Source organism: Lissotriton helveticus, chromosome 7, assembly GCF_964261635.1.
Source record: "Lissotriton helveticus chromosome 7, aLisHel1.1, whole genome shotgun sequence".
NCBI lineage: Eukaryota > Metazoa > Chordata > Amphibia > Caudata > Salamandridae > Lissotriton > Lissotriton helveticus.
This window is the reverse complement of record NC_136068.1, coordinates 253451105-253471559: the sequence shown is the minus strand read 5'-3', so window position 1 is coordinate 253471559 and position 20455 is coordinate 253451105. Positions and strand designations below refer to the sequence as shown.

Here is a 20455-nt window from a genome sequence, read left to right as displayed (position 1 = left end):
GATAGCGCCCAATACGAAAAACTGACTCCACGTCCGACGCTAATGCCCTCAAAGGCCAAGATCTATACCTACGACAGCGACGACCCGCTTCCCCTGCGAGGGGTAATAGAAGTAGTAGCCGCATGCAATGACCAGGAGGTGAAGACTAAGTTCCACGTGACCGGGGGAAGGCGAGGCACGCTACTCAGCTGCCCCACAGCGGAGGACCTCCAACTAGTATTCTTTGCACGACAAGTGCACGAGCTGCACGCGGACGCGATGCTGAAGGACTTCCCTACCTTATTTCAAGGACTTGGCCACCTGAAAGGGAAGACGTTCAAGCTCCATGTGGACCACAAGGTAAAACCAACCGCGTTGAGGCACAGACGGGTGCCATTCCACCTACGGCCACAAGTGGAGGAGGAGCTGAAGGAACTGGAGGAATTGGGAGTTATAGAAAAGGTGTCGGGCCCGACGCCCTGAGTTTCGCCCTTGTGGTCGCACCGAAACCTAAGCAACCTGGGGCCATACGCCTATGCGTGGACATGCGCCTGCCAAATAAAGCGGTGAAGAGGGAGAGACACCTGACGCCCACGATGGGCGACATCGTAGCAGACCTAAACGGAGCTCGGTGGTTTTCAAAGTTGGATCTGAACGCCGGGTACCATCAGCTCGAGCTACACCCAGTTAGCCGAAACATAACCACGTTCTCTACACATGTTGGTCTTCAAAGATACAAGCGTTTAAGCTTCGGCGTGTCGTCAGCCGCGAAGGTTTTTCAGAACTCGATTAGAGAGACTGTCAGGGTTGCCGGGAGTAATAAACCTGAGTGACGACATCCTAGTCTTCTCTACGACGCTTGAAGAGCATCACATACACCTCCGCGCCACCCTGCAACGCCTAGCTGACCACGGCCTTACACTGCACCGGGCCAAGTGCTCCTTTTACAAAGAATCAGTGGAATTCTTCGGATACATATTCTCGAGGGACGGACTCCAGGTGGCCCCAAAGAAGGCAGAAGCAATCAGGTCGGCACCAAAACCGACATCGGCAACCGAGGTCAGAAGCTTCTTAGGGATGGCCACGTACTGTGGCCGTTTCATCCCTTGCCTGACGTCCCTCTTGGAACCCCTACGTTTGCTGACCAAATCGGGACAACCCTGGACGTGGTCTGCGAAGGAGGACAAAGCATTCACAGCCGTCAAGGACGCGCTGATCGACGACAAGGTCATGGCCTACTTCCGACCACATCGACGCACGGAAGTCGTTGTAGATGCCAGCCCGGTTGGTCTGGGGGCCGTCCTCATGCACGAAACGGAGGCACATGAATGGGTGCCCACGGCGTACGCCAGTCGGGCGTTGACTGCGACCGAGATGAGGTACGCACAGATTAAACGGGAGGCCCTGGCAATCAAGTGGACGTGTCAACACTTTCACCTATACCTATATGGACACGAGTTCAAGGTTGTCTCAGATCACAAACCGCTGGTGCCACTGTTTGCCGGGACAGCCAGACTCGCCCCTCCTCGCATCGAGAGGTGGGCTGTGCAGCTACAAACTTATCGGTTCTAGGTCATCTACCGCCCTGGGGCGGACAACCCGGCGGATTTCTTGTCGAGGCACCCCGGCTCAGACTCCACTGACAAAGGGGCGGAGGACACGGAAGAGGCCGAGGAATTCGTGAAGATGCTGTCGCAGGAGGCATGCCCCGCAGCCCTCACGCTGGAAACCATCGGGAAGGCCACAGAAGAAAATGAGTGCCTTACCAGAGTGAAAGCTACTTTAACGAATCGTACCTGGAAGCACTTCCTGGATGGGGTCAGCGCCCCCACGACCACCGAACAGCAGTCAAGACAGCAAATGTGGAGAGCTCAGAGTGAACTCGGTGTGGGGCCACATGGGATTGTCCTCCGGGGCTCTGCAATCGTGATCCCGCACAGTCTACAGAGAGAAGTAGTGCGCCTGGCTCACCAAGGCCATCAAGGGGTGTCCAAGGCCAAAGCACGACTGCGCAGTAAAGTATGGTTCCCAGGCATGGACTCGGCGGTGGAAGAAGAAATCAGTAGCTGCCACTCGTGCACCATCACAAGTCAAGACCCAGCCCCTCACCCGGTGATCACTGAAGATCCTTGTCACGTACCGTGGTCGAGGCTCAGCGTAGATTTTGGGTCCTTCCCAGATGGACGCCACACCCTCGTGGTGATAGACTCGTACTCACGATTCCCGGTAGTGCAGGTGGTAACCTCCGCGGCATTCGTGCACGTGAAGAAGGCGATGGAGAAGATCTTCAACCATGATGGGCCTACTGGAGGAAATCAAGTCAGACAACGGTCCACCGTTTCAGGGGAAAGATTTCCAGACGTATCTGACAGCGAGAGGAATACACCACCGGAAAGTCACCCCACAATGGCCACAGGCAAATGGCGAGGTCGAGAGATTTATGAGGACTTTGAACCACGCTCTCCAAATCGGTGTTGAGGGAGGAGAAGACGCGGAAGAATGCATGTCTGAGTGCGTACCGGCAAACACCCCACTCCCCGGTGCGCTCCGGCGCATCTGCTGTTCAAGAAAGCGCCAAGAGACTGTGTTCCGATGGTGCCGTCCTGGTGCCCTCCAGAACTAGACCAAAATGCCACGCAAGAGAGAAGAAGACACAACAACGAAAAATCCAGCCGGGCTCGGAGAGCCCAGCCCAGGTCTCTGGTGGTTGGCGACATGGTTGTCCTCAAACAAAGACACCTAAACTGGAAGTATGACACCGCCTATGAACCCGAGGTGTGGGAAATCGTTAACATCCAAGGCACCATGATATCCGCAGCCCGAGGCACAAGAGCAGTGACACGTAATGTGTCATGGTTCAAGCGTGTCCCCCGCGGGCGCGAAGAGGCCAGTCAACCAGCGGAGGAGGCGGAGCCCATGGGTAACGAGCAGGATGTCAACGAGATGCAGACAAGCCAGCGGGAAGTGGAAACACCCATACCGAGACCTGAACCGGAAAGGAGAGACATCCAGGACAGCGCCCCAGGAGAGACCCGGGATCAGGTGGAGCAACCCAAAGGTGACGGAGCGACGGAGAGTCAACGGAGCCAGAGGTACCATCTAAGGCCTATCCCGACTCCTAGCCAGAGACTGAGGGACTATGCCTGCAAACTGGACTCCCGCAAAAAGGTCTCGTGACCTGGACTATTGATCTGTGAGTTTGGAGGGATGTAGTGACTGAGCCACCCGGCCCGTCCGTGCACGCACACACGCACGCATACACCTCAGCCGCGGGTTTAGCCCCTGGGTATAAATAAAGGGGCGCGAGACCGCTCGGGGTCTTCGGCCATTAGCAAATAGCCAGAGAGTGTGGTTTATTGTGTCCTGAGTATAAGTAGGCCCCACTTCGTGCCCTAGGTATATCACTGCCCCTGCGGTCACCACAGGTCATATATGTGATTTATTGGCGTCTGACAATTATATGCCTAATGCTTCTCTGAGGTACTACGCGCTCTGTCTGTTAAGCACACACGACATTCAGCTGACAGTGCTACACTCCGTGCTATAAGCTTAACGTGCATCATGTTTGGTCGATTGTATTTATAAAGAAAACACGTCTTTTTACCTCACCGTCTATCGTCTCCGGCAACGAATTCCAATCACAGCGCTCAAAACCCTCTGTTCTTTTGCAATAAAGTAAACCAGGCAGCAAATTTCATATCGAAGGATTAGCCAAACTACAGTATTTTTTCTCCTTTAGTGCCATCTAGTGTTTTAACAGCAACAAAGCAACTCTGTTTAGGTATTCTGTATTCTCGTGTTAAGCCTAGTGGTGAACATGCACATGTTTTTCTCATGAACTCTAGTCCAAAATGAACCTGTTGAATCTTTTGTAACATCACTTAGAGTGCTAGTCAATGACTGCGATTGAGGGGTTCCCTTCTCAATCGATTCCTGATCTCTTGCCAATTCATCCATTTTACGTTGAAGTAAGAGTTGTTTGCTTGATAACTTTCAACAGTTCCACTCCTGACCCCCCCCCCCCCTATTTTCTTCACATTCTTACATACTTTGCTAAAATGACTGAAACTGTCTTTATTTCTTCATGGAGCATTTTCCCTTAATATGTAGTTGTTTTTGTGTCTTTTGCATTAAGTGGGAAGGGTATACCCAGATGTGGGTCCCGTGCTCACTGCACCACTGGATTCAAGCTATCCTGGCTGATGAGGGGTGATACCCTAAAACTGGTCTCAGGATGCTTGTTTCCAGTCTAGGGCGGACCTGGCTTGGCAGTTCAGGTTGGACTGTCTCCATGGGGAACTGGGTCAAGACTGATTTGCATATGGATGAGTCCAAACTGGGGTGGGGGTGGTGTGGTCAGCAAAATAATGGTGGATTAAACCTAGATCCTTGTGACTGGGGGTGAATGTTTGCATTGTTCAGCATTCCATCCATCAATTGTTTCTTTTGCATTTGTTGATCTGTGCTTCTCAGCAAGAATGGTTTCTATATGACTTACATCTGAAAATGCTTGTCTCTTCCATAGGATCTGAATAGAAGGAAGCATAGGAATAACTAACTGTAAAGTGTCAAGTGTGTGAATGTATGCAGTAAAGAAAGCATGTGTGATACGCTAAACCAATATACAGAGAGTAAATAAATAAGTAGCTATCATGGGTGGCCACCTCCGAAACCCATGGGAACAAACACTCCCCTTACACTCGTCTTGCGCGAACATTATTCATTTATATCCCTCTCCTTCCGCGAACATTATTCATTTATATCCCTCTCCTTCCATACCCCCTCAGTGTATCTCCAGTTAATGACCAGCCCCCCCCCCCCCCCCCCAGTTCAACAAAAGCTACATTCCTCTCAGCTGAATCCCCACATATACATCCAATTGACATGCCATCATGAAAGGGCAGGTTACCATAAATATTAGAATATACTATCCGCAATATTGCCTAGTATCAATAGGGTACTTGTTAAAACACAAGACTTGCCACATACCAGCTGATACTGTAGAAAGTAAACCAACTGCATGGTCATGTCTGTGTATATCTCAATCAACAATGATGTATTGTTCCCCCCAGAAAAATGTTAAAAACCAAATAGAAAAAAAAGCAAGCGTGATTCTCACCTCTGTGTACTTCAAATAACTGCAATTTCCCTTTTGTAGTTAAGATTTGTTGCGTTTTCAAGTACACTTGAAATTATGTTGAGCTGTTTACTAGACATGAAGGCATAATTTAATGATAGTGATTGTGTGTTGCCTATGGAGATATTTTCTGAGGGATTCTCTGATTTTTGTCCTTTAATTTTCCTCTTTTGTAGAAGCAATACATAGAACATATCCGTGGGATTGCTTCGTGTTTGCCCTTGCCATATTTGTGACGTTAACAAACCAGATTCACAAATGGTCTCATACCTACTTCGGTCTTCCTTGTTGGGTCGTCTTCCTGCAGGACTGCCACATCATATTACCTCGGAAGCATCATCGCATCCACCATGTGTCGCCGCATGAGACCTATTTCTGTATTACTACAGGTAATTTGCAATTCATATCATTACAACCAAGAACGTCATTTTAACAACAAATTGTTGCCAATTTCTTTTTTTTTTTATAGCAACTGTTGACCAGTCTATGAATCCCAACACACATGTTGAGCTTTAAATGCAGGGCTTCTGTTGGAGAGCTAATGTACTTTATTCTGTTGGCACTTTCCATCAGTTCCCTCTGACAGTGTTTTTTGGTCAGCATAAAAGACTCCTATCATTTTACTTTGGGAGTGACAGAATTTTTGTGCCTTTGCTTTTTTTGGAATGTTCATCACTAAGGACTTGCTATTTTCGTTCCCAAACCATATACAATATGCACATCATCTGCTTTGCAAATGGGAATCCAATTTGCAGGTCTACCCATGTCGCGTTGTGAATTGGGGGGGTTGCAATATGGTCTATCTAATGAATATTTATTTAGCTGATCGCGATGTGGGACTCCCATGGTTGGCCACAAATTCAGGGGTGGACCCCTGTAATGGGCATCAGATCTTTGTCCTGGCATTTCCGTTCCCAAACAGTGAAACTTTTTTTTTTTTTTTTTTAAACAGGCTGTGTCAATTGAAGGAACTGGTGCTGCTTTAAATAAAAAGAAACTTTATTATTATTTTTTTAAATGTTGCTTTTGAGCAAAACATCAGGTTGCAGAGACAGTGGTTCCCTGGACCACTGCCTGCTCCCCGTATTCTCTTGACACAATTCCCAAAGGGGAAGAGGTCCGAAGAGTACCCCTTTGTGAATCAGTGATCAGCTGCTTTGAGGTTTCGGTATCTAATAGGTTTTGTAATACATATACCGAATCACAATTACATAAGAATGCCCCTTCCTAAATGCGATTTGATATGGGTAGCAAAACTCATTTTGCATTTTAGAATTTTTATTTCGACTAACACAATGAGATTAGTACATAAGAGAATGTAATTTTGGGGTCTCCAACCTCGTGATTTTGTGAATCACTAGTTTTGCGATCCTAAAAGGACTTTGACTATCAGACCCATAGCAATTTGAAACAAATCCAGACTTGATAATTGTAAAGCAAGCAGATGTATTTATTTTGGGGCCTGTTTGTAAACTGGCTCCCCACTAAACCGTAACCTGAATCAGCAAGTGGTTAGTAGCTTGTAGTACACTCCTTGCTTGAAGCTCTGAAACTTAACCACAGCCTGAACAAGCAAGTCCCTTGAAAAAGTATTTTTTTCAGAAGTGGATTCGGATTAATCAGCAGTTGTTGCTCATGTGGGGGAGGGGTTTACATATACCGCTGGGTTTGTATTTCATTTGCAGTGCAATTCACAATTAATTGTAAATGTACATGTATTCTTTGTTTTTCAAATCTCTTGTTTATATTCATGGCATTTTATACTTTTTTACCTGTATAAATAAACGACTGGCATAAGATTGCGCACAGTGTAAACCTGATTTCTGGAAAATAATTTTAGTTAAAGCTATCTGTAAGCACAAATGTACATAAATCACCTTTGGGTTCTGTCTCTTTGTCATACTTAACATGTGGTTATCTATGTCATCTAAGGGTATGGAGCTTGCTACAAAGCTGTTGATTCAGAACTTTAAATACTTATACAGTACATGTGTATACATAGATATACACCTCCTCTTACTTGCACATAGCCATTGCCTCACAACGCGATACATTACCTTCAGTAATTAGAAAGGGTACGCTTGAAGATTCGTTCCAGTGTTGGAGAACTTTAATAGTTTTACTCTCCTACTTTTTGCATGTCCAAAACGTCTTTTAATAGTCTGCTATTACCAATCATGTACACAGGGATTTCTTCATGGTTTTTCGGGTTAGCATGCATTGTATATGCACATCACCTTTCAATATTGATTACTCTTTTGTGCAGTTGATACCTTATGCACCAGCCCACTTTCTCCAGGCTAAATTAGTCCAGAAACCATTGTCATAAATCCCCCAAACATCAGTTTTGTCTGTTTTTAGAGGTATAGTGGCATAAATAGAGGATCCAAGATATTTTTAAAATGGAATGTGCTTGATATGTGTTTTTATTAAATGTTGCATCGCATCATATGTTGCACGGGTAATCTGTTCATTCATTCCTCATGAGTGAAGAGCAACAACTTCATTTATCCACCATGCTTCTTTGTGTAGTTACCTCTTGTGACGATCTATCTCATGAGAGATTTAGAGTATGGTTAGTTATCAAAAATCCGATTTGGGGTAAATATTTTCTTCCTCCATGATGTGCCTTGCCACTGTAAAAGTAATAGTTATTTAATATATTTCAGTGATATTCATTAAATGTTATTTTATCCGATCTTGGGGTTTCATTAATGTAGTACCTACAGCAAGGGCTCTGAATGGGGGGGTATGTTACATGTTCAGGAATTCAAATCATGTTGGATCTTTTTCACACTCTTTTTGGAAATGCTAATTAAATGGATGTCAGGCTTCTATCAAAAAACGAAATCCATAAAACAGAGTTCATACTACTCTATACTGACAACTCCTCTCTAAGAGCCAAAGGTTGCCGGGGTTCTTTTTCCTATTCTGCATTACTCCTTCTCTAGCATAATCAGTTAAATCCCTTTGTTTTGTCTAAGACTTCAACCTCAACGTAAACAAATACAACAATAAGCTAACCATACTACTGTCAAATCATGTACACCACCTGAGGAATAGCTAACCCTCTATTCCTCCAGCAGGTTGCAGAGCTGACGCTGAATCCCTTGTGCTATTGCATATTGATGGAGGTAACCCGCTTCTTGCTGGTCGACTGAAATCTTCCAACCTCTTACTGCAGCATCCTATTTTGTCTCTTATACAGAAATCGGACCATATCATCCCAATACTTAACAAATCGCAGTCTACTCTGGCTGCCACTAGAAGCCCACATCAATTTTAAAATCAACTGCATTACTCGCAAGGTTATCCACACCAATCTTTCATCTCACCTCAAAGACAAACTCCACAGAGCAGGCGAGTACCACCTCAAAATTGCTTGAACAAAGAAAAGAAAAGCAGCTAACCAAGCCTTCTCCTGCTTAGTTCCAAGACTATGGAACCCCATCCCTGATGCTCTCAACCTTCAGCAAACCTTTAGTAGACTCATGTGTTCAAAAACATTATCCTGCCTATTCATCTGTATCTTCTAACTGACAGCCTCCCTTTGTTCTAATCCTAGATACCTCTTTCAGCTCAAACTTGTTAACTATTACCTATCTTGTTCTGTGTAAAGTTCTCTATTGCCTTTGTGGCTTGCTCCGTGTTACATAAACATCTTAAATAAATACATCTACACACAAGGGGTTGATGCACCACAAAATGTTGAGCTCTGTATTCCAGTGCTACTGTGGGAAAAACATTGATGTTTTTACGATTTCTCGGAGTTTCACATGCAGCTAGTTTTATGCTTGAGGTTGGACTGGACAGGAGCATTGCTGTATGACTTCCATTGCGATCATCGAATACCAGCAGTGCCTCAGAAGATCAGGGGCAAACTACAATATTTAGTTTTCCTGGTGGTTGCCGCTCGGCAAACAATTTTGATTTCAAATATGCTCTCTGTACTTCAGATTCATCACATTTACCTCTTTCCAAGTAAGAGAGTCTGTCATTGAGTGTGGATTCTGCTCTCCGCTCTGCAAGTGCTCAACTTAAGTACATGTTTCCTGAGAGGTGACTTTGCCCAACTTGACCTGCTAGCAAAGAACTTGGCTGTAGAGGCAACTGCCAGTTCATTAACACATCACTGAAGTTATTAGGTCATTTTTAAATTGATAAACCTGCTCACTTGCTCATAGTAACTTATTTTGTGACTCTTTCCTGTCTTTGGGCTGCATAGCCATCACTACTGGCTTTGGTGCCTACCTATTGAAACAGGCTACCCTAAAAATAGGTGATACACCCAATCTACCCTTACCTCCAGTCAGGTGCCAACAGTCCCCAAAATTGAACTTGCGTGACATGAAGCTTCTTTCTTAATGGCATAATATCAGCCAAGTGCATAACTGAAATGCAATCCCTAAAGATTATACTCCGTTGGGGCAAGGTGATCCGGAAAGCTCACTCGGTCCGTAGGTTCAGTTTTAATTCTGATTGAGAGAGATCTTCTTTCCTACAGCCTTGTCTTGTTCAGTTACCTTCTCTACTGAGGTTATATGGACTATTGAGCAATGTTTTTGGCTTCTAGAGCAGTGGTTCTTAACCTTTTGACCCCTCTTAAGCAATCTGTGAATTGAACCTTAAAACAATGCACAAAATTACAGAACTAATTACAAACCAATACACAAATTATTAAATGTTTATTTAATTCACAAACGAAGAGCTCAACAAAAAACTGAGCTTTTATTTTATTGGAAAGGTTGGAGCTTTTCAGTATTTTGTTCAATTTCTAAAAGACGAATTAATATGCTAGACTCTAGTATATCCCTGTCTTTTTTGCTCTTATTGCATGCTCCTTTTCTTATCAGCACAAACCAGTGCTTCTTTTAAGGCACCGGTTTCCCATACTAGATTCAGTTTTCTGAACTTGTGCTGCTTTCATGAATCAATCTAACAGTACCAACTTTACCAACTTAATTTTTAGCTTCCAATTTTAAATTGCTCCACATTTACAGAGCATTTTCTTTTGATAAGGTGTGAATGATTGGTAGAGTAGCCGGCTGTCTGACTGCCTAGCAGAGTTCTGCACTTCTCCATGGCTGGTTAGAGTAATACGCTCTAAGTGCAGCCTTGCCCTCCCTAGAACCTTGTCCCATCCTTTTGCACTGTGATTTTTGCCCCCCAAAGTTAGCAGGTCTAAACATTTGCTACACCTATTGGGAAAACTGACTTTTAAGTGTATGCAGAAGGCATATTTGTCAACACTTGAATTACATTGGTAAGTTTTTTTTTTTGTGGTTGCAAAATTTCTGCGAGGTAGAGTAATTGGACAGAGGGATACAACAGTGTCATTGCTGCTGGTTAGATGGTTAGTTAGGGTAGTTGTACACCGCACGTTGATTAGACTTAAGATGGCCGGCGGAACGGAGCCCTGAACGGGAGCTCCCGGGCTGCGGCCTCAATTCTGTGGAATATCCTTCCCTGACCTGCCCCCACTGATGCCACCGACACCATACTGAATCCGGAGACGCTGCTCACCTCATCGGTTGCACACGACTGACCCCTCCACTGTCGTCCGAGCCCTGGAGCCTATCCTCGGAAGAGCCTCTTTCAACTGCTCTCTCTCTGGAGCCGCGACGGGGGTGGTTTTTGAGCTACCCGGTCTAGCAAGGAGCAGAATGTGCGAACTCCATTGGGCCCTGAAGGAGGAGACACTCAAGCCGACAAATCACTCTTACAAAGGCATCATTTCAAGTCGAAAACTACAGCTTTTGATCATCGCTTTGGCTCCGATATGGCCAACGCTCCCGATCACAGTTCTGTGAGCTTCTTCTGTTCTCTTCACTGTACAGCCGATTCTTGCAGAACAAAGCAATTTGAGACCCTCTGATCAAGGTGCCCTTTTTGGCTTTACCTTCTCAGCGCAGTTTTTCGCCCCTCGCAGCGACCGCTCTGGGGATACTGCCGGTAACTGCCTGTCTTTAAAATGGCGGCCAAAATTTCCCTCGATCCTCATCTACTCTCTTCTCACCGCAATATTTGTTTCCCGTGTTATTGCGGACCCCAAAGTTTGACAGCGCTCTCTACACTCTGTGGCCCCTTGACCCGCTCTAACCTGCTCTCACCCATTTTAGTCCTTGAGTGTAACTGCTTTTGAATACGCTACGATCAAAATGGTTCCCAACACATGTTAATGTACTGGTCTCTACCTGCTACTTTCAACATTTGCTGTATTGGGGCAGCAGTCTCCCAGGCTTCTGTACCAGCGACCCAACTCACAATTCCCCTACTGTAGTGAGGGTCTTTCTCTACCAGCCCGACTGTCCGTAAGTTGGCCGCCATGAGTGGGCTTTTCACCAAAGCTCCCCTTCTTCCCTTATTGGGAGGGATCCAGCATCCGTGCTCTGGAGTTTGAGACCCCTCTGAGAGAGACCACCGTGACAAGGGAGTCACAGACAGCAGAGGCTTGGAAATGATCCTACTACCGCTCAGAGCCCAGCTCCACACACCGTGACCGGCGCTCACGATGGAACTTTTTGACGATGCCCCCCTTGGCGGAATCTAGAACTTTCTGTATGTACTGCGGTGCCCGAGTAACCTTTGGCCGAGGACCGGTGGAGCAGTCCTATGCAGCTATAGAGGAGTTTGGCTCTGGTTCAACCCTTGGCTGTCAGCTACCCGGCCGGACGCTGGACACTGTTTTTCCTCATCTCCCCATTGTATTTCCTCCCCACTCCCCCTTAGGTTTATGCTATGCTTTTTTAACTCGTGGAACTATGCTCCAGCAACTGATGTAACTTTGTTACTATGTTATTAAAAACGATGTCCTTCCTCATGTAAAGCACTCTGATACCTTTGGGTCTAGCCAGCGCTTTATAAACCTTTTCATATAAACTAAATGAAGCTCCTTTCTTAATGTCATAAAATCAACCAAGTGCATAAATGAACTGCAATCCCTACAGATTGTACTCCGATGGGGCAAGGGGATCCTGAAAACTCACTCCGTCTTTGGGTTCAGTTTTAATTCCGATTGAGAGAGATGTTCTTTCCTACAGCCTTGTCTTGTTCAGTTACCTTCTCTATTGAGGTTATATGGACTATTGAGCAATGTTTTTTGGCTTCTAGAGCAGTGGTTCTTAACATTTTGACCCCCCCTTAAGCAATCTATGAATTGAACCTTAAAACGATGCACAAAATTATAGAACTAATTACATATCAAACACACAAATTATTAAATGTTTATTTAATACACAAACGAAAAGCTCAACAAAAAACTGAGCTTTTATTTTGATTGGAAAAATTGGAGCTTTTCGGTATTTTGTATAATTTCTAAAAGATGAATTAATATGCTAGACTCTAGCATATCCCTGTCTTTTTTTTCTCTTATTGCATGCTCCTTTTTTATCAGCACAAACCAGTGCTTCTTTTAAGGCACCGGTTGCCCACACTAGATTCTGTTTTCTGAACTTTTGCTGCTTTCATGAATCAATCTAACAGTACCAATTTAATTTGTAGCCTCCAATGTTAAATTGCTTCACATTTACAGAGCATTTTTTTTTGATAGGGTGTGAATGAATTGTACAGTAGCCGGCTGTCCGACTGCCCAGCAGAGTTCTGCACTTCTCTATGGCTGGTTAGAGTAATAAGCTCAAAGTGCTACCCTACCCTCCCTAGAACCCGGTCCCATCCTTTGGCACTGTGCCCCCCCCCCCCCTCCAAAGTCGGGAGGGCTAAACGTTTGCTACACCTATTGGGATAACTGACTTTTAAGTGTTTGCAGAAGGCATATTTGTGAACACTTGCAGTACAATGGCAAGTTTTTTTTTTTTTTGTGGTTGGAAAATGTCTGCGCGGTAGAGTATTTGGACAGAGGGATATGACCGTGGAGGAGTGTGGCTCAATGGTTAGAGCGGCAGACCCTGATGCAGAGTTCTGGCCAGGGACCAGGATTCGATTCCCGCCTCGGCGGGGTCTCGGGCTCAATTTCCTCGGACCTGTTAATTCTCGCCTCGGTGCCTATTCTAATCACGGGCCCCACGCTGCAACTCTGGGCAATAGCTTGCTTAGCCTCCACACCGGCCCCAACAGCGCTAAGGATGCCTGGCTTCACCCTGGGGGTGCCCAGGAGTGGACACTTCACAGGGAAAGCCAGGAGGGGTTCCACAGCGGTATGAGTATCAGCGCCAGGAAGCCGCATAGGCGACACCGCAAGGTGACCGTCTGGTGACAGTGCGCTCTATAAGTACCATGACATTTACATTTACATTTGACCGTGTTTTTGCTGCTGATTAGGAATGAAAGGGAGTCACATTTGTCCAAACGCTATCTCTCTTGTGGAAAATATCAGTTGCAGTCTTAGAAACTTCCCAGTGGTGGAAAATGTACTGCAGTGGAAGTTTCACTTTTTTTTTTTGCAGAGTATTGATCTACTGTACTGTCCGTGTCGAGAATAGTGTACACTTCAGCAGTTCCCGAATGCGTTGTTGGCTAAAGATTATGATGAGTCATCAGAATACTTCTGTGAGGTGGCATTTTTAAAAAAAAAAAAAGCAAGCTGCATTCTACTGGCCTGCTGTCATTAAAGGAGTAACCCACTCACGGGTTCTCTCTGATAAGGTCGTTGTTTGAGAAAGACATATGAAGTAGCATCCTTGTATCACTTATCCTTGTATCACTTATAGTAAAGTGTGAGTGACGTTTTGTGGCAAAAAAAAACAAAAAAAACTTGTCAGCTGCTATCCTGAAGGGTTTCTAAACATAGCAGAACAGAATTGATGCTGCAAAAGAAAAATGGAGATAGTTAAACAGTATAAAGACGTTGACCTAAAATTAAGGCTTTTCCATCATTGAATCTTTGTTGGAAAAAAAACTGTTCACGAATGTCCAGGTAAATTAGTAAGGAAGGCAAGGTCATTTCGGCTTACTGTTCACAGGAGTCTTTTTCGAGTGTTTCACAGTTGTATAAAGAACAATAACAAGCAAAATGATATGTAGTGGTAAAGTCAGTATATGTTCCACAAGCTAAGCTAACCAACTTGTGTCAATGATGGCATTTATTTCTGTTAATTCCTAGTGGGTTATTATGAATTGTTTATCCATATTTATTACTGACCGGTATCTTACCGGGTCAACATTCAAAAGGTGTTTTGCATTTTGGGACAAAGCTTATTTGTACCTTATGGGAAAGATGGTGGGGTGGAATGGTGTTATGGGTATTTGGGGGGGGATGTATACTTTTTTAAATATATATTTAATTTCATGGACACGTTGTGCCGTTATAAAAAAGAGAAGGATCTGTCTGGTGTACTAACCTGTAAATTAGGTGTCCCATGTGCTGAAAGGCGAAAATGTTCCTGGGGCCGATTCTTCAAGTGTGGTCAATTTCACTGCAAGTCAGTGTCAAAGAATACATATTGTTATTATTGAAAAGGTAGCTACTATCTGTCTCCACCAGTGTGTGGAGGTGTCATGCATTGCCCCATAGTGGATGGTGTGAATGAAGAATAGTGTTGTGTAGGAAATGCCACACTACCCAATATCTCATCATGACTATGAAAAAAGTCCTATTCATGAGACTTGCATCTCTAGCTCAAGTCTTCTCTCGTCAGCTTCGCTATGTATAGTTTTGTAAGGATCTAATACCAAGTACTGTAACATTTTGAATTATAGGTATTTCAAGCGGGTCTTTCATAGTTCTTAGTCATGTGTTTTAAGGATATTTCCCCAGTCTTTATCTCTATAGGTTTTACCTATTATTTTTTGTCAACACATTTTAGGGTCTTTCAGTAATATGGAGTGTTTGGGTGAGATGAGGGCGCTGTACAAACAAACCCCAGATCATGTCTTTGCACTTACTCCATTTCATTGCATATAATAGTATTGGGGTTTCCTGAAGTTTGACAGAACCTGATTCCAGTATTGTGGTCCGAGAGTGTAGTAATTGTTTGTATTTCCAGATCTGGTTGTGCAATACATTAAGATCTTATTTTAATGGATCTTTCTACTTACCATTGCTTCAGCAAGACGTGTCGGTGAGTTGCAATCGCCGTAAATCCTCTTTTTGCTTGTTTTTCCCCAAATGGGTCAACCCATTACCACCGGTTCTTTTTCTCTCTCCACATCGTACAGAGGAGGCGGCGAGGGCTACATAGGCTGGATCTAAAGATGGTGGTCAATTTTTGCATTGACCTCACCAGGGATTTCCGGATTGATGACCAGTTCTTTGAAGAGTACGCACGCAACAGGAAGGCAAAAGCTGTTTAAAATCAAACCATGTTTTAGTGGATTATCTTCTGTGTTAAAATGTGTTGCGCCAAAGTGCTTAAGGCCCATTACACCAGGGCCAGCTCTTCTACCTCGGCATTAGCAAGGGGTCTCCTGTGGCTGAAACATGCAGAGTGGTAACAATGATGGTTCTTCATACTTTTGCTGACCACTACTGCTTAGATTCAGAAGTACAGTGGAATGGCCCATTTGCCTGTTCTGGACTTCCTTTCTTTACCATCCCTTCAATTCACTCCTCAAAATGGTGTGCTACTTGGTAATTATTCAAAAGATAAGTAATCTGCTGGCAGAAGTATGCACCAGAAGACAAGCATTTGCAATGTAATCGGACTCCCATTTGTGAAAGTTAGAGCTGTTGGCGTTGTAAATGACAATGTCTTTAACTTATGTTTATGAAGTGGATGTATTTGGTGTGTAGTGGAATCATGTGGGTTGGATTGAAATTGTTAGCTGTGGAATTTTGTGGCTTGGAATAGTGTGGTGTGGGATGAGTATGGGTAGTGCAATTGTGTCATGGTGTGCAGTGGAATTACGTGGATAGTAATGATGTGGTATTGAGTCTAATGGAACTATTTAGAGTGGGGTTGTAATAGTGTAATTATGTGGATTGGTGTTGTGGAGTAGTATGTAGTGAAGTTTAATTATGTGGTGTGCTGTTGAATTTACTTTGTGTATACCTCTTTATGTGCACATTGTAAATTTGTACTCTTACATATTGTTCATTTTGTCTGCATATATGTACAGGCATGTTGGTACACTGATGTAGTTTCTACGTATGTGCATACATTCGCACAAATCTGTACAAAGCACTAGAGTGCCTTGACCGTAGTAGGGAGCGCTATCAAATGTGATAGCAGAATATATGCTGGCACATTGTGCATGGATGGGTTTGTGTATGAATGCCCGTGCTGTGTTTTGTCCCTTTACAGAATTTTGCTGCATTGCTGCTGTGAGTCTCTGCAAAGGTTACCTGCAGGTTAATTTAGGGTTTTAATAGTGGCAACTGTTTCGGAGGGAGGGAAGCTGAAATGCTGCCAAGAGGGTGCTCCTCAAGCTAACCCTGTGCAAACAACTTCTCGAGTATGTCTTGCCTTCTCTGACGCCAACCGTACTTCACCCGAGTGCCCAAAGCACTGGAGGCCGAACTGGCACCGAGAAGGCAGGGGGCACAGAGGGAGAGAAGGCTGAGCAGGCAGAAAGACAACACTGATGAACAGAGTGGATGAAGCATGCAGCGTTGAGGACAGAAGACTGAGCAGGCAAACCGCCCACATGGATGAGTAGGCAGAGGGGGTCAGAGGGCTGAGCAGGCAGAGAGCCCACGTGGATGAACAGGGTTAGATGAAGCAGGCAGTGTAGAGGACAGAGGGCTGAGCCGGTAGAGGAGCCAGAGGGCTGAGTACTCAGTGTGTGTAAGGATGGATGAAGCAGGCAGGCAAGAGGATTGAGCAGGCAGAAGGTGTGAGCATGGATTGTGCAGGCTTGAGCAGTAAGAAGGCTTGGCTGGAGTGCGAGCAGGCAGAGAGGATGGGGCGACGCTCAATGTTGCATGTATTCATTCCTTGCATCCAGGGGTAGACCGTCTTGGGGCACTCGTTCTCCTCCAGCTTATTGAAGAGGCTCTTGCCCTGGGTGCAGTCCAGCTTGAAGTGTGGCTGGTGCTCGGTTTAGGCTGGGCAGCGAGCACGGGCCGTTTGTCCCAGTAAAAGCTGGCTACCTTGGCCGGCTGTAGGCTGTGCTGACTGTATGGTGGTAGTAGGTACGCATGTGTACAGCACACCCCGAAAAAGTATTTTATTATGCATTGTTTTGGCTGGGCTATATTTGATTTCCCGGCTCAGTCAGCGATGCCCAGAACCTTCAACACATGCAATAAACACTTCTTGCTTTGATAATGCAACCTTCCTTAAAGGTCTGCTCCCTAAGTTTTTCGCTGCTCAGAGAGCTAATGTTGAGATGGGCGCTCACTGTGGTGCTGAACTGTGCCACAGCTAAACCTTTGGAACCTATGCAAGATTGTGAGCTCAGATTCTTCACATGGAAAATGACTTGTAGCGGTCTCCTTTGCCAGGAGGATCGGTGAGAGTCAGCATGTTCATTTGAAATCAAGTTCTATCCTGACACAGTCAGTTTCTGGACATACCCAAATTTGCGCGGGAGGGGTCTCCTAGTTCTGTGTCACCCAGTCTTTGCCGGGTGTTCAAGTCAAGACTGATAAGCACTGTGTATTGTAAATGTTAAGAGGGTGCTTAACTATTAGGACAAAATGATAAATCATTGTAAACTACATCTAGGTGCTTTGTGGCCTTTAGACACCCCAGGCTGAAGCATGCATTGCCTGTAGGCTCCATCACTGGATTGTTAATTGTCTGCATCAAGTTTGCCCACCAAAATGTTCAACGACCACAGGTCTGGCGAGTTTCAGGCCACTCAACAAAAAGCAGGACTACAATGGTTTTATTTATGGAAACCATACCTCTGCTAGACATATGAAAAGCAGTCATCTGGTCATCGCCTAGGACTGTATGCAAGCAATGCAGTACCCGGAGGCTGAGGTGATGGCACTGAAGAACCTGTTTTGATGATGGAGCTACCCTTCATCCACCTCGCAGATACTCGTTGTGTAGTCCTCCATTCAAATGGCATATGAACCTATAAAAGAAGCAATACTGGAGAAGACTGTAACTTACTTGTAAATGTGGCTCTCCAGCTGTGGTATCTTTAATAGCTTCAGATGTGTCCTCCTTGGTCTTTCATATGTTAATTTTCTAGTTTTTGATGTTGCATGTTTGGTTACTCATGCTGCAAACTCTGATCAAAAGAGTAGCCAAAGGCAGAAGTCACTGCAGGGCAGGAAATGTATAGGAAAACTGTGCTGAACTGGCTTAAGAAAAGAGTCCGTTGACTGAATGGCTATTTAAAAATTCTTCATGTTCATTTTAACTGGAGAGTGTCCAGCTTGGCACAAAAGAATAGTCAAACACCGTCTAAATCTATCAAAGGCCATTAATGCTATGCTGTAGATCATCTTTTACAGGTAAGTAACTTATTCTTCTCAAGTGAGCCTGTATCCAGGGCATCTCTGCTAACTAGGAAGATTACTTTAAGAAACACACAGGGGCCTTGTTGGTTTACATCTGTATTAATATTGATGTGTCGAAGGCAACATTAAGGTGTATTGAGAAACAATAAAAAATCACTACACTGGTTCTCCATGTGCATGAATGTGTTTGGCTTCTTCACTGATGACGTTTGCAATCTAGCTTGTGGTATTGAAAACACTATTCTCTTTTGCTGTTACTTGTTCCTATTACAGAGTTTTATCTTCTCTTTAATTGCAGGTTGGTTGAACTATCCATTGGAGAAGATTGGATTTTGGAGGCGCCTTGAAGACACAATTCATGGATTTACCGGGGAGAAACCACGGTCTGATGACTTGAAGTGGGCTCAAAAAGTGAAATGAAACATTGCCAGCCTTGTGCTGTCCCTGACTTGTTGCCAACTATATTTTTTAAGAAATAAGCCATCAGCCAAAAATCCAAGACTTGCAAAGAATAACAGACTTCTAAACGGGAGATAAAAGTGCTAACCTACACCCTGCAAATAAGAACTTGGCATTTTGATCTTCAGTCACTTGAGCAGAAGAAGGGTTAGATTTCTGTTCACACAGCGCTTTTCAGTGTAACTGTCTATGCTGATGTTTTAGGTAGAGTTTCACCATACCGATTCTCATAAGACCATCATATGAGCCAGAAAGAAGCGAATGTAATAAAACTTGCACTAAGGAAACCCTGGGTGAAACTATAATAATTTGTTGTATCAACATTAATATACCGTTTAGCAGTCGCTAGATGTCAGACACATGAGGGGTAGCAAGAGAGAATGCTGTCTTAGTGTCATTGCATTGTGGAGAAAAGCCTGTTATAATACAATGCATGAAAACTGCATATCGAAGTAACCAAACAAACCAATCCACCATGCTCTGCAACAATGATAGGAATAGTTCTTCCTAATTGTAGCTTCATTTTTGAGCTGGGTCTTCCCAATATGCAGTAAGATCTTGGCTTCATAGGCTGTTGGCCATAGGACACAGACTAGCCCAAATGTTGCAATCCCAAATTATACAACCATGCATTTGTTTCCTGTCCTCAAACAGAATTCTGAATCTTGTTAAGTGATGTTGTAAGCAATGACAGTATATGTTAGTTTACTCCAAACATACAGACACACACATGCACTTACGTCAGTTTAAGGGCTTGTTGCTCAGGCTGGTATATATTCCTTAACACTGGTCGAGAGTAGCCCTAGTACTGGATACCTGTGTTAAGTTCTCGTGAGCAAAGGAATCGGATTTCTTCTCTGCAAAAGGGCATTGTTTAAGGGGTGATGATGTTTTTTAAGGTGCTTGCTTTTTTCTGTAAATAATACAAAGCCTTAAAATATTTTTGTTTGTGTAATGGGAAAATTAATTTGATCTGAATGTATATAATATATTTATAACAAAAAGCAACTGGATACTGCTAACCCTGTTAAAGAAATCTTGTTTGCTGAAGTTTGTGTCTGTGTTTATGTTCTTTCACAAAGCTTTGTCTTGTGCATTGTTCCTCTCACCTGCCCCCCCCCCTTTATTGGATTGAATTGAATTGACAGTTATTGTTTTATCTTCCTAGATGATGTGTTTTACCTTTTACCACAGTAACACCGTACACATTTCTGCCTGGCTACTATAATGTTGTTTCCTTTGTGTCGGCTACGTACTTACAAATTAAGACAATCACCATAGTTTTTTTACATGGATGCTTGATTTTTAAGGTTTTCACCATTACCTTAAAATATCTTGGAGCAAACTAAAGGTCTTCCGTAACATACTCCCGTAAACTTTTCCCTTGTCTAGTGCTCAGCTGCAGTACTGCCCATTACATAACTCTGGCTTCTTGTGGTGTTAATCTGTGTCTTTCTCTAATCTCTGATGCTAGCACCATAGCACCATATCCTGGGCTCTTACCTTGTCATCCAAATCTTCCATCACTCAGGCTATTACTTTGCACATGTCACTATTGTCCTTCTTTC

At 44.2% G+C, this 20455-nt stretch overlaps 1 protein-coding gene across 1 annotated transcript in view; it reads left to right on the top strand.

Moving 5' to 3' along the window:
- Nucleotides 1-19937, top strand: part of PEDS1 (plasmanylethanolamine desaturase 1) — a 215378-nt gene extending 195441 nt beyond the window's left edge. The window contains exons 5-6 of the mRNA XM_078652029.1: nucleotides 5293-5505; nucleotides 18727-19937. Coding sequence (XP_078508155.1) covers nucleotides 5293-5505; nucleotides 18727-18848 — 335 coding nt within the window. The 3' untranslated portion in view covers nucleotides 18849-19937. The remainder of the gene's footprint in view (nucleotides 1-5292; nucleotides 5506-18726) is intronic.
- Nucleotides 19938-20455: the final 518 nt, after the last annotated feature.